The sequence below is a fragment of the Anabrus simplex genome, chromosome 4 (assembly GCF_040414725.1).
Source record: "Anabrus simplex isolate iqAnaSimp1 chromosome 4, ASM4041472v1, whole genome shotgun sequence".
Lineage (NCBI taxonomy): Eukaryota > Metazoa > Arthropoda > Insecta > Orthoptera > Tettigoniidae > Anabrus > Anabrus simplex.
This window is the reverse complement of record NC_090268.1, coordinates 321,144,572-321,172,344: the sequence shown is the minus strand read 5'-3', so window position 1 is coordinate 321,172,344 and position 27,773 is coordinate 321,144,572. Positions and strand designations below refer to the sequence as shown.

Below are 27,773 nucleotides of genomic sequence, written 5' to 3'. Positions count from 1 at the left end.
CCGTGGGGACTTCGAGGGCCCTGGGACCACTACGGTAGCTGTGAATGCCCTCCAGGAACTCTGAAAAGTGGTGGCAAAAGGGGCTCTGGTTAAGACGCAGCAGGTCGTTTTGCTACTTAAGTTCCAAAATGGGTAATAAATAAATGCAATGTAAATTTTAATCTTATACCAGTTGTATAGCACTATTTGAAGTAATTAAACATACTGTATATGAGTTGACTATGTTTGTAAGTACAGGAGATATTATACATAGAATTTTGTAAACAATATAAATTTATCAAGGATGAGCTGTGTGTTTAATAGAAAAAATAGTTAGCGTAAATACAGTGAAACTCGGTTAAGAAGTTCCCGCATAAGAAGTTTTCCCGCCTAAGAAGTGTGATATTCTTGGTCCCTTGATCAGTTGCATTAAGACATATGTATATTTTTCCCGTTTAAAGTGTTCTGTTGTAAATATATTTCCCGCTTAAACAGTTCAGATTTTAGAGCCCCTTGAGATAGAAAACGTCCGCTCAAAGCAGCCCGTGGTTAGAACCCTCCAGTCTCCGCGCAAGTTGCACCCTGTGTTAGACCGTGCGCGCGCTCGCGGTGTGTGTCTGGTGTCACGGAACATGTGCGGGCCTGCCACGGCCATATGACGTCACGCTATGACAACACGGACAGCAGATGATCACTCTCGACTTGTGGAATCGAATCGAACCAAGACCGACTGATAAAACTTTAATGCAGTAATTTGCGGGCCGCGACAGGGTGAAGTCATTAATCGAGGTGGCCTAAACATTAATTAAAAACCGTAAAGTGCATTTGCCCACAACATTACTGTTAACCTACCACAAAACTGAATATTCTAACCTGTCTGATTTTTCATTCCCTTGCTTATTTCCTTCCAGGCATTCTGTTTTACGTTGTTGCAATAATACTTGTGGGCCTTGCCGTAGAGGAAATTACGTTTTTGAACTAAACTGATAAGATTTTCCGTGTCTATTACTAGTGAGGTGAATAAAAACAACTTCGCGACTCTATGCACGAAACAGCCGATTTGCCAGCAGCCAGCTGATACACATTAGAGGTGAGTCGGTACTGCTGTACCGGTACGCGTCACCTATTCTCCGAATGGAGCAGTGACAACCTGCTCCAGGAGCCTCTTCTCTACCGGTCCACTGCTACTGTGACAGTCTTGCGCTGCGACTCGCAGTTGGCTGCTACCGGTCCACTGCTACTGTGTCAGTCTTGCGCTGCGACTCGCAGTTGGCTGCTACCGGTCCACTGCTACTGTGACAGTCTTGCGCTGCGACTCGCAGTTGGCTGCTACCGGTCCACTGCTACTGTGACAGTCTTGCGCTGCGACTCGCAGTTTGCTGCTACCGGTCCACTGCTACTGTGACAGTCTTGCGCTGCGACTCGCAGTTTGCTGCTACCGGTCCACTGCTGTCTGCTACTGTGACCAAACTGTGACGGTCTTGCGCTGCGACTCACAGCGTCCTGTACCGGTCCACTGCTGTGACAGTGTTGCTACTGCTATCCGCAAACGGTCCAGCGACACAGCCGTCGTCGTCCCGTACCGTTAGGGAGGATGTGACAAGAACAGGACGGAGACATACCGGTACGGTGTTCATTATTTAATGTGAACGAAAGAAATCCACAGTAATCTACTTCATCACTAAAACATTTCTACAAATAATAATAATAATAATAATAATAATAATAATAATAATAATAATAATAATAATAAACCAAACCAAACTCCATGGCACTACAGCCCTCGAAGGGCCTTGGCCTACCAAGTGACTGCTGCTCAGCCCGAAGGCATGCAGATTACGAGGTGTCGTGTGGTCAGCACGACGATTCCCCTCGGCCGTTATTCTTGGCTTTCTAGACCGGGGCCGCTATCTCACCGTCATATAGCTCCTCAATTCTAATCACGTAGGCTGAGTGGACCTCGAATCAGCCCTCAGGTTCAGGTAAAAATCCTGACCTGGCCGGGAATCGAACCCGGGGCCTCCGGGTAAGAGGCAGGCACGCTAACCCTACATCACGGGGCCAGCAATAATAATAATAATAATAATAATAATAATAATAATAATAATAATATCATTCTGGTGGATTTTAATTTATCATTTGGTAAATTATGTGAGTCAAGTAAATACTAGCACAGCGCTTCGCGTAATCGTGTGGGTGCGTGATGCCATGTATACTTTAATTTATCATTTGGTAAATTAGGTGAGTCAAGTAAATACTAGCACAGCGCTTCGCGTAATCGTGTGGGTGCGTGATGCCATGTATACATTTCCTAAGTAATAGCATTTGAGTGCATGACTCATTCACACGTGCGGAGCATGAATTCATATTTTTGGAAGGGTTATCGGAGACGCACACGCGTCCTGTAAACCTGTCAGGGAATAGAGATTGGTAATTTTAATTTAATTTCCCTGTGATGTTATCGATGGACAACATTTGGATGTTCCCACCAGGATGGCATCAACTTAAAGAACCTTTAAATATTTTGTTCGAAATCTTACAGTAATGAATAATTCATTTGCTTACATAAATTGACAATGTATTGCATTACATCTTCCTGTTGTGATTTCATTTGCAAGTTGCTTTACGTCGCACCGACACAGATAGGTCTTACGGCGACGATGGGACAGGAAAGGGCTAGGAGTGGGAAGGAAACGGCCGTGGTCTTAATTAATTAAATTTGCCTGGTGTGAAAATGGGAAACCACGGAAGACCATCTTCAGGGCTGCCGACAGTGGGGTTCGAACCCACTATCTCCCGAATACTGGATACTGGCCGCACTTAAGCAACTGCAGCTATCAAGCTCGGTGATTTAATTTGCAGTAGTTATTCATAGGTTTGCTTTCGCTTGGTAGGTCATGACCCTTCGGCGCTGTTGCGCAATGGAGTTTGGTTTTATTAATATATTTTACATTTTATTTGACAGGGTCCGAGTTGTAATTTTTTCAGGCGGGCCCGTATAACACAATGAGAGCAGCTCTGGCCCACAACCTTAGCCAGAATTGGTTGCAATCGTTACTGTGCTCTTGATGAGAGGAGACGGGTAGTGTCGTGTTTGATATCGTGTTTCTTTTGACGTCAGGTTATGTTTGGTATGTCAATATGTCAAAAGAAAAGGTTAAATGTACAGTCAGATATTTCGTAAAAAGTGGTTAAAGAATTAAACTTTAAAAGACTAGTTGGTTAAGCATCCTAGTAATCCCAAACACGGACGGTGCACCTATTGGTAGTGCAATATAAATGCGAAAGTGTTAGACATTATTTTTTTCCGTACTTATCAAAACCAATGAAAACAGTAATGAAAGTGAAAGTAACTTTCGAAACAGATTTGAGAATTTCCGGATGTGCTTTGCACTTTGAACTGCCAGCATATATTTTGAAAGAGAGTAGTACCATGTGGCTTCATATGCAACCACAGGACGTCAGATCTGCAGATCTGTTTCAGAGCATGCGGTGAGTGTTGAGTTAATCCCCTCTATTAACACAGTTGATATATGCTCTTTTATTTCAGTTCGAAATTTAGCAGATTTTGAACTAAAAATTGGTGGAGAAAATATTTATGGGCTGGCAACAGTGTTCCTCAGCTCCATTTGTGCTTGTACCGGTTGTCACTGGACCGGTAGCGTGTCACCGCGGAGCCATGATCCTCAGCTCCATCTGTTGCTGGACCGGTTTGTCACTGGACCGGCAACGTGTCACTGCTCCAGTCGTGTCACTGGAGCAGTTGGAGCAGTGACACATTTTCTCTGGACCGTCACACCTATAATACACATGCCGCCAAACAGCCGACCGAAAGATCCCGATCGTTTACGAAGTTGAACGAATGTTGATAGCCAACTGGGTGTCGAGGGAGGCACACATAGGCATTGCAATACCACGTGTTGGCATAAAATTGAAAGTTATTTTTAATTTTATCTTTATACGAGCTAAACATTGTATTATCGTGTCACTCGTAATTATTACATCGCATTATTAGAACGTAGCACAAGGATGAGGAGACATCAAATAAAATTCTCGCGGGGAAAGAAACCGTTTACGTTTAGATGTGCTAGCGTTGCTACTGCACCTTTATCTCTCCCACGTAATACCCCGGATACATTTCCATGCACTAATTTCTACCAACTTCGAACCTGTGTTTCTTTTCTTCATTACCTATAGCATGAAGAGGATTGAAGCGGGAAAATAAACTCAATACTGGCTTGGCCATGCGGTACTTGTGAAACAGCCAGAAACTACGCCCGTTGCCGTGACAACCAGTAGGAATGCAGGGGCGATTTAGGCCTAGGTTCTAAGAATCTCTTAAGAGTAAGTTGCTAGATTTCCCATTTGCTGCCGTTATCCTTGAAGCAGGTGTGAGGGGTGTGAGGAAGATAGAAAGCACATGCTAACAAACTAGTACACGTCTTGTCTTTGCTTCTTGTAAGCCTAAGCTACGGATTGCCAAGCATAGTGTAGGTAGTGTCGTAATTAGTATGAATAGGAGTAGGTGAAGTTACTTGTACTTGTAATATCAACGTACAAGCTTTTTAAAAAAAGTGAAAATGAGCGCAACTCAGAGGAAAGAGATCAAGCGAAAGGCACTAACAATAAAAGACAAAGTGGAGATTATAAGGAAAGTGGCGTCATCTACACTTTCTCGTGTTGCTTTGGCAAAGGAGCTGGGGATGCCGCCGTCTACTTTGAACGATATTATAGCGAAGAAAGAAGCGATCTCTGCTTCTGCAGGGAATACTTCAGCAAATTGTAAGGAAGTTAAATCTGAAAAGTACGATGAAATAGAACAAGTTCTGCTAATATGGTTTAAACAGCAGCGAAGTTTAAACATACCTTTCAGTGGGACTATTGTGCAGGAGAAAGCCTCATGCAAATTAAGGGTACCTTTTACCGCGTCGAGCGGGTGGCTGGAACGCTTTAAAAATCGAGCCGGCATCGTTTACAAAGCCGGCCCCGTGGTGTAGGGGTAGCGTGCCTGCCTCTTACACGGAGGCCCCGGGTTCGATTCCGGGCCAGGACTGGGATTTTAACCTGGACCTGGTTCGAGGTCCACTCAGCCTACGTGATTAGAATTGAGAAACTATCTGACGGTGAGATATCGGCCCCGGTCTAGAAAGCCAAGAATAACGGCCGAGAGGATTCGTCGTGCTGACCACACGGCACCTCGTAATCTGCAGGCCTTCGGGCTGAGCAGCGGTCGCTTGGTAGGCCAAGGCCCTTCAAGGGCTGTAGTGCCATGGGGTTTTTGGTTTTCGCTTACAAAACAATTTGTTGCGAAGCAGAGAGTGTAAGTTCGCAGGGAAGGGAAGTGTGGAAGGACATGGTTCTGCCTGCTAAAATAATCAAACCTTGCAACGTTTTTATATAACTTAATATGTTCCCTTCTCTTATCAAATATATTTATAATATGGTATGTTCAATTATTTTACTTTATCTCTAAAAATATTGTCATGATAATCAAATTTTTATATTGTGGCTTTCTGTAAGCAGCTCTTATATATCAGCCTATTTTGGTATTGTTCACAAACAAGGAAATCTGTTGGCTGTGTGTTTCACATGTATTTCAAAGTACAGAATAAGTTTTTGGGCATTACCCCTTTTAAGAAGTTTCCTGCTTAAGAAGTTTTTTTTTTTGCAGTCCCTTGAAAAACTTCTTAACAGAGTTTCACTGTAGTATAATATTTTATTCTAGGAAAATTTTCTTCTTCTCTTGTTAATTTAAAATTTAGTGCTCGACAATAATGTATTTTAGTGCACCATTTGCCACTGAGGTAGACACCTCATTTGCAAATAAAGAGATTTTGATTTGATTTGATCGTTATTCCATGTTAATCTCTGTACCTGGTGATAAAAGGCACTCCCCAGTTGTATTCTTTTTCATATCCAGTCTTCCATTTTCTGTTGGTTCACTTATCAAGTATTTTATGATGATGATGATGATGATGATGATGATGCTTGTCGTTTAAAAAGGCCTAACATCGAAGGTCATTGACCCCACAAGTATTTGAAGTATTCTACTATTTCCAGTTCCTTGTCTCCAATTTTGATAGATCCTTTCCCTTCTCTCATCACCATTGTCTTGCTCTCTCTTCTCCAAGTTGCTCCTCAATCCCATTACTCAATCAAACTTCTCTGTAGATCACATCACCATTACATTCATACTCCCCCCCCCCCCCTTTCCTAACTTCCCTTCCTGCCTTTAGAATGTCATCCATCATCATTATGAACAGGAAAGGTGACAACACACTCCCTTGTTTTAGCCCACTGTCATTTCCAAACCATTTGTGTTCTACCCACTGTTGTTTACACACAGCTCTGACTTTTACCATTGTTATTAGTTCCTTGCCAATGCCCCTGTGAGTCAGGCTTTCCCAAACTTTTGATCTGGGAATGATGTAGTATGCCTTTTCTAAGCCTATAAAAGTCACTTCTATATCCTTCCACATTCCCAGCTCTTTTCTATGACCTGTCTCAGAATGAAACTGGGTTCTATTGTTGACCTTCTACTTCTGAATCCAAATTGTTCTTCTTGTAACTGACTTTCCACCTTTTCTCTAATTCTCCTTTTTCCAGTATCCTTTCCATTATTTTGGCAACATGGGAAAGGATGGAGATTCCTCAGTAGTTACAATACATCTTATCTCCTTTCTTGAATACTGGTATTATAACCACCTTTTCCCAATCCTCAGGTACTTTTTTTTTTCCTCTCCTTTCCTTTCCTTTCCTTTCCATACACACTTGAGTATTTTCAAAGTCTACTGGAGTTCCACTGGTCCTGCAGCCTTGAACATTTCTATGGCTACATCATCTATTCCCACAGCTTTTCCCATCTTAATATTATTAACAGCCATTCCACTTCTGTCATTGTAATGTCTGATTCCCTCTCTGTTACTTCCTTTACTCCTGCTGCCACGTCTCCACGTCTGATTTCTCATCTTCAGGAGTTCACTGAAATATTCTTTCGATATGTTCATTACCTCTTCTGGTTTTGTCAGTATTACTCCTTCTTTATTATTCACGAATCCTGTGTTTACCATTTCATTCCTATGTTTTCTTATAATTACAAACAAAAATTTTTGTCCAAAAGTTTAAATCTTCCCTTACTTCCTGGATGAATGTTTCCCAACTTTTCTTTGGCTACTACTTTTTTGCAAACTCTTTTCACTTTGATGTATCTTGCTCTACTCTCTTCATTCTTTTGTGTTTTCCATTCCTTCCACGTTTTTCTTTTCCTGTGAAAGCTGGGTGGACTCAGGATATCTTATTCATAAGTTAGAAGTAACAGACATGAAAGTAGCAAGAATGATTGTTGGTACAAACAGGTGGGAACAATGGCAGGAGGGTACTCGGAATGAAGAGATAAAGGCTAATTTAGGAATGAACTCAATTGATGAAGCTGTACCCATAAACCGGCTTTGGTGGTGGGGTCATGTGAGGCGAATGGAGGAGGAGAGGTTACCTAGGAGAATAATGGACTCTGTTATGGAGGGTAAGAGAAGTAGAGGGAGACCAAGATGACGATGGTTAGACTCGGTTTCTAACGATTTAAAGATAAGATGTATAGAACTAAATGAGGCCAAAACACTAGTTGCAAATCGAGGATTATGGCGACGTTTAGTAAATTCTCAGAGGCTTGCAGACTGAACGCTGAAAGGCATAACAGTCTACAATGATAATGTATGTATGTATTTATTTACTTTATCTTTCACTCTATCATTCCACCATGTTGTCTTTTTCTGTCCACCTTCCCTGATGTTCTGCCATATGTTTTCTCTGCACACCTTGCAAATGTACTCTTAAAATTAATCGATTCCTGTTCAACATGACTAATATCTGTCTTTGGTATCAGTTTTTGTAATCCTTTCCTGAACTTTTCCGGAACCTCCTATTCTTCCAATCTCCAGACCCTAATCTTTTTTTCTCCTTTTTCTTGTAGTTTTGTTACCTTGCCTACTTTCCACTTTGTTATTTCTGTTCTATGGTCACGCCCAACGGCTTCCTCAGGTATAGCTGTAACATTCATAAGAATTCACAAGATACTTCTGACGTCCTTTCTCCACTAATATGTAATTAATCAATGTTTTTCGGTCTTCTGTCTCCCATCCATTCCTGGTAATCTTCTGGGGGGTTTTTTCCCCCCCTCCCTTCCTAAGCGATGTGTTTCCTATTACTAGTTGGTCCCTTTGGCAGAAGTCCATTAACATATACCCTTCTCGATTCTTGTTGCCATATCTATAGGGTCCTGCAGAATCTCTTCCCAGATTTCCCATTATAATTACTTCCTTGTCTTCTATGTATTTCTCCACTTCTTCAAGGAATTGTTCTATATTGTCTTCTTTATTTCCAGTTTGTGGAGCATATTCTTGGAAAAGATCTTGTGTTCCTCTCACCATCATCATCATCATCATCATCATCATCATCATCATCATCATTTCCCCTTATCTAGCTTCTGCACTTCTCCATCTTCCTCTTTCCTTCCGTCATTCCTCTTCGGCGATCTTGTCCCAGTCTAAATTTCGTCTTCTTATGCCGCTCTTCACTGATTCAATCCACCCTGTTCTAGGTCTTGCCCTCGCACTTTGACTCCAGCCATCTGTCTTGGAATTCTATTCTCCTCCATCTAATTTACATGTCCAAACCACATTAGTTTATTCTTTTCAACTCTCTCATTTAGTTTTCCTATTCCAACTTCCTTCCTAACATCTTCATTTCTCACTCTGTCTTTCCTTGTCTTTTCTATCATACTTCTTAGGAATTTCATCTCATTGGCTTCAATTCTACTCTCTTGTCTGCTAGTCAAGGTCCAAGTCTCAGCTGCATAAGTCAGTATGGGTACATAGTACATTTTGTACTTTATCTCTTTACTTTTCCTTGGTACTTCTTTGCTTGAAACAAGTTTTCTTACACTTTGGTAGAATGCATTGCCCTGCTGTACCCTCCTGCTAATCTCCATGTCTACCCTAGCATTTTGCATTAATTCACTTCCTAGGTAATTAAAGCCGTCCACAATTTCCAGACTCTGACTTCCAATTTTCACAGTGTCCTTTCCTTGTCTTTCCCCTCTCAACATCACCATAGTCTTGCTTTTATCTGTACTGATGTTCATGCCATACTTCTCAATTTTTTTGTCAGTACATCTAGTTGTTGTTCCACTTCTTTGTTGTTCTTTCCCCAAATCACAACATCATCTGCAAATAGCAGTATCTTAATCTCTTTATCTCCATAGGCTACCTTTGTTTCCTTTACAATTCACTCACTCATTCAGCAGGCTTCTATGGGACATAGAGATCCAGCAAATTGCCTCCACTGAACTCTGTTTTGGGTGAGTTCTTGCCAGTTGTTCACATTCAGACGTCTACATAGCTTGAAGATTTTGTTTTGCCAGGAGCTACGTGGTCTTCCCACTGATCTATTTCCTGTTAGTTCTTCTTTAAAGATTTGTAAGACCATCCTATCATTTTCCATCCTTAGAATATGACCAGCCCATTGAAGTCCTCTGGAACTGATGATGTTGATTATTGGTGCTTCCTTTACAATTTCATCCATTTACTCATGTCAGTAGCATACTTAATATCTACAGTTAAAATAAAATAACTATTAAACTATTTACAAAAATTAACAAACAAAGGAAATTGACCAAATTTAGTGTACATCTAGATGGTTTATTTCCAAAACTGAGCCACACCTAGGGCATTGTCATCAGCAAGCATTAAATCTTGCTCTGAGCAGGAAAATGGACAGAAAGGACATTGGTACATATGGTTCACTGTTTGTTCTTCACCACAGTCGCACTTGCTGTCCTCTGATGTGAAGACCCATAACTTAAGTGAGGACTTAGCCCTGCCGACACCAGTTCTTAGTCGGAAAATGGACCTCCAAAGACTCCAGTCTTCATTGTAGCCAGCCAGAAGATGTTCATGAGGCTCCATCCAGTCCCGCTGCTTAGATTTCCACATGAAATCTGGTGGTCCTTTCAAGGGCTTTGATGTCTGGAGGAAACTTTTCCTGGATTTGAGCCTAGATTGAGATTGTTGATGACAAAACAGTGGGTGAGCTTCACCGTTCTCAACCTTCAGCCGTTCTTGACCAGCAGCGACTTCTCGACGAATACTTGGAGGGGCAACGCCAGCAAGATAATATAGCTTCTCGACAGGGGTAGGTTTCAGGCATCCTGTGATTAACCTACAAGATTCATGCAGGGTAGGGTCCACAGTCTTGGTGTGGGATGATCTATATCACACAGAGGATGCGTATTCTGCAGCAGAGTAACACAGAGCCAATGCAGTGGTTCTAAGAATTTGTGGCTTTGCACCCCAGTTTGTACCTCTCAGCTTCCTCAGAATGTTGTTTCTGGCACTGACTTTGTGTTTGATGTTGGAACATTTTTTTTCTGAAAGTGAGGGAGTGGTCCAGAGTTAAACCTTGGTACTTTAGGGTGAAAAAATGTTCCATGAGGACTCCATTCCAGGAGACATGTGATTTCCTTGATGCCTCTGTTCTTGATGTGGAAAAAACAAAGCTGAGATTTTGACAGATTCGACTTTAGGTGGTTAGCCTTGTAATATGCCTAATTCCTTCAGAGCACTGTCAAAAGCGAGCTCTACCTCTTCAAAAGTTGCACTCTGGCGGGCTAGTGCAAGGTCGTCCATGACCATAATAAACAAAAGAGCTGACAGCACACTCCTCTGTCTTAGTCCAGTCTTATTCCTAAACCATTCTATCTTTCCAACTGGGGTTACCCTGCTAACACAGTTGCTGTACATTGCCTGCATCATTTCTAACATTTCTCTTCCAAAGTCTCAAGAGGTATTCTTGCTATGATCATTCTGTCATTGATCTTCTTCACTTTCTCCGCATATTTCAGGATGCCCTTTCTAATGATCATTCCAAATCATGTCCTCTAGTGTAAAACAGCCTATACCCTTCCTTCTGTTTTCTTTCCCCCCTTCCTCAGCATTTTGTTTTATTAAGACCAATGACAGCCATGTCCTTCTCTTTCATATACTCTATCAGCTCTTCGGTCTTGTCTGTCAGGGTTAAGACGCTGACTGTCCCGATTCGGATATGTTGTGATAACGATTGCCCACTTATCCCAGCTCCCCAGAACCTGAAGAACTGAGCGTCACCTACAAGGGATGCCGTAGCATTATCCGAGGCCGTAGCATATTTGCACCCTTTTTTTAGGGTATTAGTACGAGGGGTTTGCCACTCCCAAAGGCAGTTTAGAGATGCTACCAGCAGGTGACAAGGCCGCTCTGAACATGGAGTACAAACGCCTTCTGCAGTGGCCCCTAACCTGGGGACAGACGTTGCTTGATGGGTTCCAGTGTCATTTCCTACACCGAGGAGACCATCACCCCACCTAAGAGAACTCATCTGCCCGAAGCAGTTGGTCCTCTTAAGGGTCGAGTTTTTTCTCACTGCCTGACACTCAGCGCACTGTCGCTGGCTGTACAGTATACTCTATTACTGTAGCAGATTGGACTAGCCAGACAATATTCCACATTTTCTATTTTATCAAATTCAGATGTCTCACATTCTGAGGTGGTGCTAGAGCCAGGCTTATGGGTCTCTAATAGTTGTGACACAGATTTCTTCCATATGAAAGAAGAATTTTTTTTTTTCTTTCTTTTCAGGAATTGTTTTGGCTGAGGAACTAGAAACTTTGATGGAATAGCATCATCATTAACTCGTGTATGTTTAAATTTACAATCTGACACAAGCCTTTTTTTTCACCATATCTGACCAATTAAAATCTTCATTTCAGAAAGGTGTGCCACAGATTACAAACATGATGGTGGTAACATTTTCTTTCACTTTGCACAGAAAAGCCATTTCCTGTATACAATTGGGAATTTGTCCTTGTTCGTAAAAATAACACCCAATATTTTAATTTTTTGTGCTTGTATTAGTACAGCCATGAACACGGCAAGAAAGCAATGTTGCCGCAAACTAACACTAGTCACTCAGAAATAATAATTAGACTGTTGCCTGCATCTGTCATAGCTAAAACAATCAATAACAATGAACTACTGTCTGGCAGCTCTCTTATCTCAGAAGGACATCATCACAGCAAAGAACTGAAGTTTTATTGCACTGTAGTTTGAGAACAGTAGCATATTTTGAATTGCGGTCTTCAATACTGAATCGTTATAAACTTTATTGACAGTTATCAGTTACAAAAAACCTTTGTTCTTTAAGGTCAATGTAATCAACACCTGTTTTATTCGTAATAAGTTATAATTAGTCAGTACATGTTCTGGCTTGTTTCAAGCCATCTTCAGCTGACAAATGGTTAATAGTACAGAATAATCATTCTCTTATAAACTAAAAGACATACATAGAAAAACATACATTAAAACATTTGATCCTTTGTGATGATCCTTAAAATTAATGTGTCTTGAAATACGTCAACAACACATTGACCACATCATAGTTAATAACTACTTCTCTCAGCATCTCAACTTTGGGATTTTCACTTCTATTTGAAGGATTTAATCAAGCTAAGGCCTATGTTGTTTTAAAAGTTAACATGCCCTTCACGAAGTGCAATATTTTCAAACAGGATGTCCTCTTTTCAAAAGGCCAGGAAGGGCTGCAACAGATGAAACTTTTAGATTTCCACTAGTTTCTTCAAGGTTGTATTGAAGGCAGAAATATGAGGACCAAGTCTTGCAGCCAAAGCCATGTGCATCCCCACATAGGCATCTACTTGTTCCAAAATTTTAATTTTCTCATCCATGAGTGAATGTTATACAATGCTTTACAACATGGAAAAATTGCTAAAACAACATAATTCACTACATTAAGAAACACACTAAATGCTGACTGCTTTGTTTAACCGTGACTGCTCACCAAGCCTTGCTGCTTTGTCTTATCAAACAAATGCAACCTGCTATAATTCTCATTCTTGCTAGGCCACTAATGTACTAATGTACCAATTATCACCAGCATTCTCCACAACTGCTGATATGAATGTGCATAACGGTGCAAATATTATGAGTCATTCCGTTCACCAATAGGGAAGCACATAATATATTCCAACCAATAACTTGCAGGATCTAGATCATTCCTTAACGTGGAACTTCAAAATCCTAGTGTATTTTCGACTAAATCATAAAATTAAGAAAGGATAAGCTCAAGGAAAATTTTAAGTTAATTAAATGGACTTTCAGTACAGACTTACATTTCATGATATAAGGTTGGGTAAAACGTAACATCAGACATTGTAAATTTGAAGTTCCACTGTAATATTTTCACAACTTCACACTTTTATTTTCCTTGCTATTTTCCAAAAATATATTACCTTATTCAAAAGAGTTCAGAACACACTAATCTTACCTTGACTCGATCATTTTCTTTGCTGCCTCTGCATATCTTGAAAGCTGTTTTCTAGCATCTCCAGTAAACTTTGGTCTCACTAGTTTAATTGGAATATCATTCATTATCTCCCTGTACATGCACATTGATATTTCAGGGAAACAATTACTGGGAAGTAACGGATCATGACCTGTATCTATCACTTTCCTCTCCATCAGCCACCGGTTAAAAGAATCCTTTGGAGCATCAATGGCTGAAAGAGAATTAATGAGCATTATGAAGGGTAATTACACATTGAAATACAAATTATAAGCCTGCATATATTTTGAGAGAGAAGGTTAGTCATTCTGTACAAACCAACAGGAATATACCTACCGGTACTATCTTTCAACAGGCCTGAATACAATTTCATCTCCCACAGTTGAATCAGTCATTTAAGAAAGGGCACATATCCACAAACGAAACTTTTCAGGAGGAGCAAAATACTGATTTAAAAGCCAGTCTTGCTAGTTACGTTAAATGTATGTATTTTGTCCGTTAGTATTAACGGTTGTGGATAGGTTACGTTATAAAATATGGAATAAAGATGAAGGACTTTACAGTAATTGGCAGATTTAAAAAATGATTTCTAAAATGATGGCTGAATGAAAATGAAAATCAGTTTTGGAGCAAAAACACTTTGTTTATTCAGATAATTTAGACACACTGTGTCGTTGTTCTATAATAATAAACATTTGAGTTATGACAGTTAATCACAATCATCGTCAGTCACACGAACAGTTGGCCATGCAAGTATTTCGTGGAAAAAGTCTTTGTACTCCCCCGGAATGTACACTTCTAGATGCTTTAAGTCATTCATCTTATTCCTGTCAATAGGGATTGGTTCGCCATAGGCTAGTTCGTTGGGAAGCTGAACGTTGCTGTCTAGATGCAAACAGAAGGTGTGTTCAATAAGGCCACTGATGAACTGTTTTGTCCGTACGGTTCCCGGATCATAGGCAGAGTAAAGAAAGTGCTTGAATGATGCTGGCTGGAAACAAATTTTCAAGTTGGTAGGCACTCCTCTTCCTCGAGATTCATCTGACAACCTTCCCCTCTTATAAAATTTCGGCCACCATGCAGTAAAGTTAAGAATATCACTCGTCTCTACCAGTGATGGTGAACTTGTCATGATGTTTAGTTGCCTGTAGGGCTGTGGACTGAACATATAAGATGATTTCACAATATTGTTTCACATCATAAATTTGATCAATTTTTTAACAGCTTGTTTAATGATAGCAAAAGTCTCTATCACAGGCATTGCATGAGTACCCTCGCATAGGGAAGTAATGGTGAATGGTTTCAAATTGCTTCATGTCAACAAGTGCTGCACATAATCGGATCACTGTATGATTTTTGTTCTGCCCTACAGCGCCATCAGAGAACAGTCGACATTATTTTACACTCTTTGGTACACATGTTTGGATATAGTCTAACAAAAAAACTACGCAATTCATTGGCACCTTTACGAGCTTTACCTTCGTGGTAAACATAAAGCACTGACGAATTTGTTTGCATATTGTGAATGCCAAATGTGTTCACCCAAAGCTGTTGCATGTAGAATATGCCCTGCACTGGTATTTTTGGCAGGGGAAGGATTTGACAATGATCAAAACACAGTCCTAGTATTTCGGGATTACTCTTGCATTCTAATGCAGTTTTCTTCAGGCAGAACAGGCAGATGTTCCTTCCGGTAAGCAAAGAAGTAATTCAAGAAAGGGCACTTATCCAGAGACATGTGTCCTTTCTTAAATGACTTCCAAACAACACCCAAATGAACCTTAAATATCAGCATGTTACTGGCTGGATAAGTGACCTTTCTTTTGTGACAAGGTGCACTCGATGAAATGAATGTTAATCTGAAAAGAAAAAAAAAACACGACAATTTGGACATGTGCCCTTTCTTAAATGACTGATTCAATTATAAATGCACAAACAATATAGCTTTTTGAGTTTCATATTTCTAAGCAACAGAGGATATAGAAAATTGGTTCATAATCTGTTCGGATCCTAGCCCACATGCAATTCTGTTTTTGTAAAATAACATTTAGTTGGACAGGTAGGCATTCATTTACTTTGAGGCAGATAGAGCATCATACTAGAAAATCTGTACAAAACTTTATTTGTCTCTTCCTTTTTCCACAGTTCAACAGGCTATCTTCTATCCCAAACTTCCCACATCACAACTGAAGATTTTCAAGATGGCCACGCAATGTGTGTTGAAGCTCCCATCCCTGCCCCTCCTGAAAAAGTATTACAGTACAGAGGGAGGGGGAGGTAAGAGGAAGGAGAGCGGTAGGAAAGGAAAACGTACAGTAGAAGATAGAAAGAGGGAGGTAGAACAGAGGGCAAGAGGGAGGCCCAGAGCAAGAAGGATAGACTCTGTCAAGAACAGTACAAGGAAAAGAAGACTGGACTGGAAACAATTACTGACGAGGAGTGGTGGAAGGTGAGGCAATTGTGGAGAAGTGCCATCAACTCCCAGACTTGGCAGGACTGGACAAGGGGAAATTAAAATGATGAATAGGGAATGTGACATGGATAAAGTCTTTAAGCACAATTTCAGATAGGTGCCCAGATACTTTTGATCTGGTAGTGTATGAATAGTCGCTCAAAAAGGAAGAATGAGCTCAATGTATTGTGTAAATTCCTTGCATGTACACTTTTCTCACAAACAGCTGAAACTATAGGTATTATGTTTGTTGTGAGTATACATAGGATTTGTATTTGTATGGGAGGTGAGTAGGCCTAATATTTTATTAATAATAACAATTCAAAATCAAGTTTGATAAAATATTAAATGCAAGGAACATACAATACCATGCGTTCATACTTTCTTTGAGCAACTAACTATATATATATTATTTCACCATCCCTGAAATACCGTATTTACTTGTGTATTAGACCCCCTCACGTATTAGACCCCCTTGGCTTTTCGAGACTGTGTTTCGTAGTTAAAAAATGTCCACCTCCGTAGAGCAGGCCTACTGCAGTTCTGATGACGTCGCACAAATAGGTGAATAGTTTTGTGTCCGACCCGCGCATTGCAAGCACACATCAGTCATGTCTGTGTTTTGTAGTTAAGAATGTCTGCTAGCATAATGGTTATCACAATTAGCTGCCGTTCTTGGGAGCCTAAGTTTGATTCCTGGTACCGTATTGCCCAAAATTTACGAATGACAGGAAGGATGATGATGATCATCATCATCAGCTTGCCCTTCCAGCGAGCCAGGTAGGGTGTTTGAAAACGAGCGTCTTCCAAAGTTGCCTATTCAAAAACATTTTGTTGTCCAAGACAGATTCCCAATTCCATCCTCTTCTCTCCATGTCTTCCCTCAGTTGGTCCATCCATCTTCTTCTTGGTCCTCCAGCTGGTCTTTTACCTGTTATTCTCTTTTCCAAATAAGCACATGGTAACCTTGTGCTATTCATTCGTTTAACATGCCCAAACCATTTAAGTCTAGATGACCTAAAGTCTTTCATGCATCGATTCATTTAGACCTAGGTTTAGGTTTAGGAAGGTTGATATGCGGTAAAAATGGGTACATGCAACTCTCTTCCACTGGGGCGCCTGTCTAAAAAAGAGCTGCACCAGTTCAGGATGAGGAAATGAGTTTACTTTAGTTAAGAAATATTCACGGTTGTTGCCAGGTCTATTACTGTAATATAGGCAGGCGAGAACATTAACAAAGTGATTGTTGAATATCGCGTAACCCAGGCCAATATAGGGTTTATTGGGAGAGAAGTAGGTTTAAAACATGATAAAAACAATCCAATCACAATTGTTTTACTCACCAACGTACCTAACAAACAATAATAATATTGAATTTTTATGGTCCCAACGTTCAACGATTTTCAGAGATGCCAAACAAAACATACTAGGGTATGCATTCATAAAAAAAGGAGAGAACGAATGCACAAAATTAAACATTATGATAATAAAACACATTACCACCACACCTGTAGAAATCCATAAATATGGCAATCTTTCCTGTTATTTATTTTTATTCTTTCCATCGTGGAACTTTTGGCACTCTCCGGGCGATACCACACCTAACCTAAACAATGCAGTCTCTCTTATCACATTTACAGCTGTTCAGGTAAATCCCGATGTGATAAATGTAGGGAACAAGCATGAAATATACTTAAAAATATGGGTCTGGCTTTCAACACCCGCAATTATCAAAAGAATGCTTCCAGTCACTATGTATTACATTCGGAAATACAACTCGTAACACGAAGGCAAGTGAACATACGCTAGTTATGAACTGGTGTTTCGGCACGCTTTCAACAACACGGCTTTATTCAGAAGGAGTGGCTTCTGCTACACATACACCAGCTGGGAATATCAGAGACCATCTCTAAAAACCGTTTGGGAATAGCTTCAAACAGTTTGGACTCTATAGTCGGGAACAAAACTATTTTTAAAAGATCCAAAACGACAGGACCTCGAATGCTCTTGGTCTTGATTGCAGTGCATGCCCGACGAGATGGCAGTGAAGATGACGTCACTTGGAATGACGACACGCCGGTAGCAGGGAAGTTAGCAGCTCAAGAAAATTAAAATGAAAGCAGTGATCAGGTTTACTGTGCGGTAGGCCTACTGCTTAACTGACAGAGACAAATGACTGGCCTTGGAGTTATTTTGTATCAATATTGCATAATATAATACAATGCTCTTATCCCTTTTCTCTATGAGGTCGAATGTGAAGTGAGATGAATCTTCGTAGAGAGTCTTTACGACCATATGCCCTTCCTCACGTCGACCTCATCGGAGGAATTAACGAGATGAAATGAGTGACGTGATATGAGTAACTAAAATTAATTATATTTACTTTATATGTAGGCCTAAAAGTCGTGTTCACCAGTTACTGACTTTTTACATTTAGAAATACTGCCTTCCAACGGAAATAGCCAGTATAACTCAAATACATTCATAAGTTTGTTAAAGAGAATGTTTACATGTACAATTTATAGCCTGAAGTCATGTATTCACTGCACGAAATTTGAGGTTATTACATGTTGGAGCCCCCTTTACTTTTTTGGCAAAAAAATGGGGGGAAAAGGGGTCTAATACACAAGTAAATATGGGATGTTTCTAAACTGATACACAACATGAGAATGCAGAAAGTCTTCTAAATTTCCTTGAATTCAGACCTTTTAATACAGATTCGAATGCCTATGTCCATGGTATTTATTTATAAAAACTTCCCTTCACATACTTGAAGGATGCCAAAATGGTCGAAGCATAATGAGACTGTAATTTTTAATTTTGGCTTACAATTATAATCTTGTCGATTACATTATTCTTATAACTCTTATTATTATAACATACAGCAATGATTTCTATGCAATGAAACTAGAAACAATTTAAATAATCCATGCTGCTCTGCAGCATTCGTTATAAATAGGTCAGATAACTCGTCTTGATATGCCTGTCGCAGTCATATTGTTTTGCCTGCTCATTTCAATGGTTTTATGAAGATTAAAGAAGCATGTTATGGTTTGCTGCAATTCGTAGTCAGAATTCATGCATTCTGACATCATCATACCATCTGAATGGAAAATTCTAACTTCCCATGGAGGGAATTAGATATTTTTCACCAATAGAGCATGTCAAAAACATATCAGATGTAAGGCTTTTCAGGTTAATAGAGCAAACGCCTGAAAAGCCTTACATCTGATATGTTTTATCATACCATCTGTTTGGTAAAATTCTATCCATATATTTGCTTTTTTATTCTGCAGTTCTTGATGGAAAGCTTGGTACTGTGTTGTATAAGGCAATGGTATTTTAATCGCAGTTCTTCTATATAGAACGGTTGTCTTGTGAACTCATAGGTTAGTCTCAAAGGAGCGCTTTTAGCCATGCAGAGAACATTTTAAAAATACATGTTCGTTACTCTTTCTAGTTTAGCTAGATTATCCTTTGATAGGTGTTCCCAGATAACGTCTAAAGCGAATGCCATGATGGGATCTGTTTGTACGTAGACTTTTTTCTCTTAGCAGCATGTAAGATATTAGAAACACTCTGCTATCTTGTGTTGAATATACAGTAAAACCTCATTAATTCAAAGTTGTTGGGACTCAAAAATCGGACTTCGAATTACGTGATTTCAAATTAACCGCCAATTCGCAATTCAGAAGTACCAACCCTTGCTGCGTACAAAATATTCTAAGGCCCGTTACTGCATGCAGTTAACCTTGATTCACAGTTTATACCTTTCAAATGCCATGAAAAAAGAACTGTTTCCAAAATGTATCCAAGAAGGTGCATTTACAGTATTCAAATAATGAACTCGGATATCTCACTGGTAAACATAACCTCACGCAACGAAAGAAAGAAAAAAAAGCATGATTCAAAGACGAGGAGAAATCTATGCTGGCTCCCATGTGCAAGTGCTTTATTAATTGGATTACTATACTGTATGCATTTTAGATGCCTTGTATTTACACAGAAAGTACCCAATACCCTTAAAATCGAACTTTCCTTGTACGATTTCCTGCCATGGCACATCTCTTGTACTTCAGAAATGTAAACACTTGCCACGTCAGAAAGTATTCTAAGACCCATTAATATATGCAATCACCTCGATTCACAGTTCAAACCTTTCAAATGCCATGGAAAAATTATTTCCGAAATGTATCCAACAAGGTGCATTTACAATGTTCAAATAATGCACTTTGGATAAATCACTAACAAACATAACCTCACGCAACGAAAGAAAAAAATCGCACAATTCAAAGACAAGGATAAATTATGCCGGTTCCCCTGTGCAAATGCATTATTTTTTGGATTTCTTTACTGTTTGAATTTTTATTATAGATGCTTTGTACTGGCATGCAAAGTGCCCGACGCTCTTAAAACATTGTGGCTTATCAAACTTTCCTATGACGAGGGGATAAAGTATCTCGCTTCCATGTGCATTGCAATGCACTACTATGACCCCCATCCCTCACACTTGTACGATTTCCCGGCTGGCAATTTCTCCTTTAAAACCATAAGACCGTTTGGACTCGCATTAAAATAAAGCAATGCAGTTTCACCGGCAATGACAATATTGTTTGGTGCCTACGAATTTATTATATGAGCCACGTTTTTTCATCAACTGTAGGCATCGCCAGCATTCGCGGATTCTGTTTTCCCGCACACTGCATGTTGCATGATATTGCGGCGTTCCTTAAAAGGTCGAATACAAAAGAATTCCGATTTCATTCAACTTAGCAATCATGAAGCGCACTGTAGACCCACCGAAGTGAGTGTAAGTGCGGAAAGCTACCCCTCCACGTTCCGGAACTTGCGTTCTATTATGACGTGGAGCGGATAAATTTTGAGTTGAAATTACTCTGTAACATACTATTGTTTTAAAATATAACGGCAGTTTCGAATTAAAAGTCTGAATTTCGGTAATGGGGCCGACATTGTACTTCGAATTACGAATTATCCATATTTCCAATTAAACAATTGAAATAACATGCAAAACTGTATCTCATGTTTCCGGGAACGAGAGCTTCTTCGAATTAGGCGGGATTTTGAATTAACCGATTTCGAATTATCGAGGTCTACTGTTTTTGGAAGCTGGGAAAGGTTAGAGAATCAGACAGTATCTAGCAGGGAATAGTATTCTTCCGTGATCACAAGAAGTATATATACTCTCTGGCTTCACAGGCTGCATGCATTGACATTACTAAGGATGAAAATCACATATATCAGTGTATTAATGAAAGTGTTAGTCACTTAGCAACCTGCTAAGTAAAGAATGTATTGCGAGTTAGGATAAGCCTTCGACTACAATTATGGGAGTGATCATTTAATGATTTTATTTTACGATTACTCAAAGTTGCCTGAACTTAGAGACCTATCAACGTCTCATGATTTACCGGCGGGTAATTCCGGAGAGAATAAAACAAAAATGAAGCAAACAGGTCCAGTAGAAAGGATGGACGGATTTACCAAAGCTGTTTCTAGTAAACTCTTTTAATATACAGATGACACTATATAAATATATGATATTCCAATATTTTTTCTTCCTCGTCAGTTCCGGCTTTCAGTTCTCTCCCGAGTTGGGTTATGAATCAAGGATCTTGGTCATTACCTGTCTTTCCACCATTCTTTTCCTGCTTCCAATATTTCTTCTATGTTTCCCCTTCTCTAGAGTCTCCTCCACTGAATCCATACACCTCTCTTGAGGTCTTCTTTGTGTTCTCTTGCCTGTTGTTTTCTCATGGGAGGAGGACAATATGTTGGTGAAATTATGCTTGAGAAAGCAGAAAGGATGGTAAATAAACTCCACTGTCATAAAGCTGCAGGAATAGATTATATTTGACCTGAAATGGTGAAATACAGTGGGAAGGCATAGATAAAATGGATTCATAGAGTAATAAGATTAGTATGGAATGTTAGTAAGGTACCTTCTGATTGAACAAAAGTAATAATTGCACCTATCTATAAGCAAGGTAATAGGAAGGATTGTAACAACCATAGAGGTATTTTATTCAACAGTATACCAGAGGTATTTTATTCAACAGTATACCAGAGGTATTTTATTCAACAGTATACCATGCAAGATGTTCACTGGCGTTTTGGAAGAGAGGGTGCGATTAGTGGTTGAGGGTATATTGGACAAAAACCAGTGTGGTTTCAGACCACATAGAGGCTGTCAGGATCAGATTTTCAGTATGCGCCAATTAATTGAAAAATGCTACAAGAGGAATAGACTATTATGATTCGTACATCTACAGAAGGCATACAAGAGTCATCATCATCATCATCGGTTTGCCCTCCCAGCAAGCCGGGTAGGGTGCATACGATAGAGTACCGCGGGAAAAGATATTCACTCTACTGGTAGACTGCAGGTTTATGGGTAAATTATTAAAAGCAATCAACAGCATTTATGTTCACAATTAGGCTGCAGTGAGAATGAATGGTAGAATGAGTTCTTGTTTCAAGGTACTTACAGGGGTTAGACAAGGCTGTAATATTTTACCTTTGTTGCTCATAGTTTACATGGATCATCTACTGAAAGGTATAAAATTGCAGGGAGAGATTCAGTTAGGTGGAAATGAAATAAGCAATTTGGCCTATGGCAATGATTGGTCCAAGGGCAGATTGTATCCAAAGCCTGTAGTCTAATATCTTGTATCTTGAAAATAGGTGCAATAAGTATGATATAAGTATTTGCCTTTTGAAGACTAAAGTCAGGGTACAAGTATTTAGTATGTGTATTTTCCCAGGATTCGACCCTATATTGCTCAACAGGAGTTTAAGGAATTAAGTCAAAGTAAGTTATTCTCTCAGGAAGATACTATAGTAAGTGAGATTGAATCAAGGTGCAGCAAAGCTAATTCAGTGAATTCGCAGTTGCAATCAACAGTATTCTGTAAGAAGTAAGTCAGCTCCCAGATAAAACTATCTTTAATAATAACGTTACAGTTTTTACGTCCCACTAACTACTTTTACGTTTTTAGAGAAGCCGAGGTGCCAGATTTTTGTCCTGCAGGAGTATACATGGAGCTAACATATTTGAGCACCTCCAAATACCACCGGACTGGGTCAGGATCGAACCTGCCAACTTCTGCTCAGAAAGCCAGTGCCTTAACCGTCTGAGCCAGGCCGGTGGAACTATCTTCACACAAGTCCGTTTTCAGACCAACTTTGCTTTCCTGGAATGGACTCAAGATATCTTATTTATAAGTTAGAAGTAACAGACATGAAAGTAGCAAGAATGATCACTGGTAAAAATAGGAGGGAACAATAACAAGAGGGTACTCGGAATGAGCAGATAAAGACTAATTTAGGATTAAATCCAATTGATAAAGCTGTACGGTGGTGGGGTCAGTTGAGACAAATGTAGGAGGATAGGTTACCTAGGAGAATAACGGACTCGGTCATGGAGAGTAGGAGAAGTAGAAGGAGACCAAGACGACGATGGTTAGACTTAGTTTGTAACAAATTAAAGATAAGAGGTACAGAACTAAATGAGGTCACAGAGCTAGTTACAAATACGAGGATTGTGGCAGTCTTTTAGTTAATTCACACAGGTTTGCAGACTGAATGCTGAAAGGCATAACGGTCTATAACGAGATGTGCAGTATGCATGTATGTTTCTATTCCACTCTGCAGTCTTGGAACTCCAATTCTGTTTCTAATCTATCTTTTCTAGTCTTCCCTACTATACCTCGTAGGAATTTCATCTCAGTTGCCTGAACTCTACTCTCATCTCATGTTGTGTCCAATATGTATATTAAAGTTTATACAGAATAGAAATGTAGAGAAGTTCAAATAATTTTAAAATGATCATATAATCTATTCATTAAAAAAGGAGGAGAAAACAAACCTTCTCTTGAATGACATAGTTCCTGGTAGCACTGCCTCAGTTTTGAAGCCAGAGTACACCTAGTAGCTTCAATGTCAGGATGTGGATGAGGGAGAATGGAGGGTGGTCTTTCATATATCACCACATTGGTTGTAATTTCAAGATCCCAAGGTCCTCTGTAAAGTCATCAAAATAATTTGTAATTCACTGAAATACAATTTAACAGTGGCAAACTTATTTCAATGTATCACACACTTCAGGAAACACAGGTTAAAATAAAGCAAGCACAAATAACCATGTACCTTTACAATAATACTATCAAAATCTGTCAATATCTTCATTTATACGAGGTGATTCAAAAATTACTGGCATGCACTTGATTAGTGTGGCCAGGAATCGCACACCTTGGTAAACAAGTTTCTTTTATGCTTCAAGTTGTGAAGTTTCAAAAAGCTAGACGGAAGTTAATAATGTACTTAAAACCGACCGACCGCTACTGATCTGCATTTAGGGCAGTCGCAAAAGTAGCAGATTCCCTTACTTATATAGTGCAAGATAATTCAACATACAAATATTAGTGAGTCAATGGTGTGACCTGGAATGGTAAACTAAAAGGTAAGTAATCTTTTAGCATTTGTTATACCCGGAAGATCCATACTCACTAGCAAGTACAACGAATAATAAGTTCAATATAGATTCCTCTTTATTAATTAGACAGCGATATTGAAATGAACATTTCACTAGTCATTGTTATACATAGTGTGTACAGAAATAACATGAACCGGTATGTGAGCATTACAGGGTTGGTCATACTGATAATTTGAAAGAGGAATTTGATATCTCATGCCATAGTAATTTTATCAGCTGCTGAAGACAGCCAATCAGATAATTTCACGGGCAAATTCAAAGGGCTTTGTGGGGCGGTGTTGCTAAATCTGCACCCATCTGCTTCAGAGAACCCATCAAAGAACCAACATCGGAAGGCGACATCAACGCTGACTATGCTTACGTTGTAATGTGAGTCCAAGTCTACTGTACGCATGCCACCTGGCTGCTTAACAAACATTTCTATAAATGAACCAAATGCCTAGCAGCTACTGATGCCAAGAAATCATCATCAAACACAAACACAGCAGGGGTTTCAGTCGGTATCACTGTAGCGTACTTGCTATGGTGTGATCCTGTCAGCTAGGAGGTCTGTGTTCAAATCCCTCTCTTGGCAAAATTAATTTATTTGTAGACATGATATTGTATAGGCTTCTGGGCTTGTGCCATGTCAAGAAAATAAGGTGAAATTCTTAACGTTTCGCAGAAAACTGTGCTCTGCATCCTCAGAAGAATTCTCGACTGTCCACGAGAAAGGCTTCTTAAACAATGACACTTTTGAATTTGGAACATCATAATAGAAGTAGAAGTGGAAATGGTACGTTCATTCACCACCAGATGGCCCCTAGGACGTGGCACAACGCTAGCATTCGAAGCGGAAGCTGACCGAACCATCACAATCAGACTAAGCAGATCATTTAACGTATTTGTGTAACGTATGACAGATGTAAGACATAGACATAAGCCTGGAATGAAACATCTGGTGACAAGGAAGGTACAAATTTGGAAAACACAGAGATGAAATAACAATAGTGAAGGGGCAGGGAAGGGAACCACCTACGTAAATTCTTAATGGCTGGCAACCAGGTATTACTTAATTGACAGCCGGTGTCCCTGTTGAAATTGTTAGGATTACTATGTGTTTCCACAGCTTCCTGTATAATCGTGGACCTGTAATGTCTAGTGTGGGTAAGAGCTCGAGCATCTTGGAACATGACATCACGACCCGACGATAGAGCGTGCTCAGCTATCGCCGATTTGTCAGGTTGGTTGACATGAATATTACGTTCACGTTCTTTGATACGGGTACCAATGGACCGGCAAGTATGGCCAACGTATACTTTACCGCACGTACAGGGAATTTCGTATACCCCAAGATATAAAAGTGGGGACAATTTGTCCTTGGTTTTACTCAGACTGTGAGCAATTTTAGTGGCGGTGCCAAACACGGTTTGGAGATAGAGTCGGACGGATGCCTTCCTTTCTTGGATGTTCTAGTAAGAAAGAAACCGGACGGCTCCCTAGAACATACCGTCTATCGTAAGCCTACCCACACAAATCGCTATCTTCATGCAGATTTTCACCACCATCCAGCACAAAAACAAGGCATCCTCACGACACTCGCCAAGAGGGCGAGACAAATTTGTGAGCCATCACATATCCAGATGGAGATGGACACGGTCATAGTCGCGTTTAAGGGTAATGATTTGCAGATTCATAGAGCCCTACATCCCAGAGAAACGACCAAGCAAATCTCACAGAAGGAAGAAGCAAAGGGAACTGCCTACTTGCCTTACATTCACAACACCATAGATCGAATTGCCAAGGTCCTCCGCAAACACAATATAAAAACTGTGTTTGGCACCGCCACTAAAATTGCTCACAGTCTGAGTAAAACCAAGGACAAATTGTCCCCACTTTTACATCCTGGGGTATACGAAATTTCCTGTACGCGCGGTAAAGTATACATCGGCCAAACATGCCGATCCATTGGTACCCATATCAAAGAACATGAACGTAATATTCGTCCCAACCAACCTGACAAATCAGCAATAGCTGAGCACACTCTATCGTCGGGTCATGATGTCATGTTCCAAGATGCTCGAGCTCTTACCCACACTAGACATTACAGGTCCACGATTATACAGGAAGCTGTGAAAATACGTTGTAATCCTAACAATTTCAACAGGGACACCGGCTATCAATTAAGTAATACCTGGTTGCTAGCCATTAAGAATTTACGTAGGTAGTTCCCTTCCCTGCCCCTTCACTATTGTTATTTCATCTCTGCGTTTTCCAAATTCGTACGTTCCTTGTCGCCAGATGTTTCATTCCAGGCTTATGTCTATGTCTTACACCTGTCATATGTTACGCAAACACGTTATGTGAACCGCTTAGTCCGATTGTGATGGTTCGGTCAGCTTCCGCTTCGAACGCTAGCGTTGTGCCACGTTCTAGGAGCTGGTGGTGAATGAATGTACCATTTCCACTTCTACTTCTATTATAACGTTCCAAATTCAAAAGTGTCATTGTTTACGAATCCTTTCTCGTGGACAGTCGAGAATTCTTCTGAGGACGCAGAGCACAGTTTTCTGCGAAACGTTAAGAATTTCACCTTATTTTCTTAACACGGTACAAGCCCAAAAGCCTATACAATATCATGTCTAAAAGTATGGGCCATGAAAGCATTAATGGCAACATTAATTTATTTGTATCTAACAAATTGTTTTCAAGAGACATGTATATAGAATTTGGAGTCAGCAAATCTAGGATTCGGTGCACTGAAGGGGGGAGACTGACTCAGGGGCTACGAAACTAATAGGAATTAAATAATCAGTTCTCTAGAGAATGGTGAAATGAGGCCTTTTTTGACAGAGCCTTCTATATGTCTCTCAGGCATGGTCATCCATCAATATTTCACATCACAGTCAGCAAGATCACATCGACTATCCGTATTCTAATGCCCACCTTTGATAATACATCTCTCAGTCAATGCCATCTATCAATACATCACATCACAGTCTGCATGGCAGCTAGGTAACATAGCATCACACATTCTGTATCACCAATTTTGTGATGCAAATTTTCAGATGACCCCTACCATAAGACATATCTATGTCAAAATAACAAATGGATCATATGTAAAATGTAACTGTATACTATGATGCATTTCTGCATATTTAAAGCAATCTTTAATTCAATGAGTGGTGTTCGTGCTCCCTAATAATATTTACTACGTCGGTGTTCTACCTTAGCTTCTGCCTACTTCGTCGGCCTGCTACTATGTTTATTGCAACTTCTAACTCATCCTATACCGTCTGCTCCGTCTGCTTACCCGGTTGACTAGCAATTGTACTGCTGCTCCTGCTTCTTGGCCTCCCTTCTACCATGTCACGCTTACGTCATGCTCTGTTATTGTATGTTCTCGGCTCTGCTACTCTCGCCTGTAAAAGTCGCCGCTGCCTTGTAACCTGCAGTCAG

The 27,773-nt window shown here is 40.0% G+C and overlaps 1 protein-coding gene across 1 annotated transcript in view; it reads right to left on the bottom strand.

Moving 5' to 3' along the window:
• Nucleotides 1-27,773, bottom strand: part of Pcif1 (Phosphorylated CTD-interacting factor 1) — a 381,962-nt gene that overhangs the window by 259,578 nt on the left and 94,611 nt on the right. Inside the window, exons 5-6 of the mRNA XM_067145685.2 lie at nt 23,709-23,863; nt 13,354-13,585 (exon numbers count right to left, since the gene is read on the bottom strand). Coding sequence (XP_067001786.2) covers nt 13,354-13,585; nt 23,709-23,863 — 387 coding nt within the window. The remainder of the gene's footprint in view (nt 1-13,353; nt 13,586-23,708; nt 23,864-27,773) is intronic.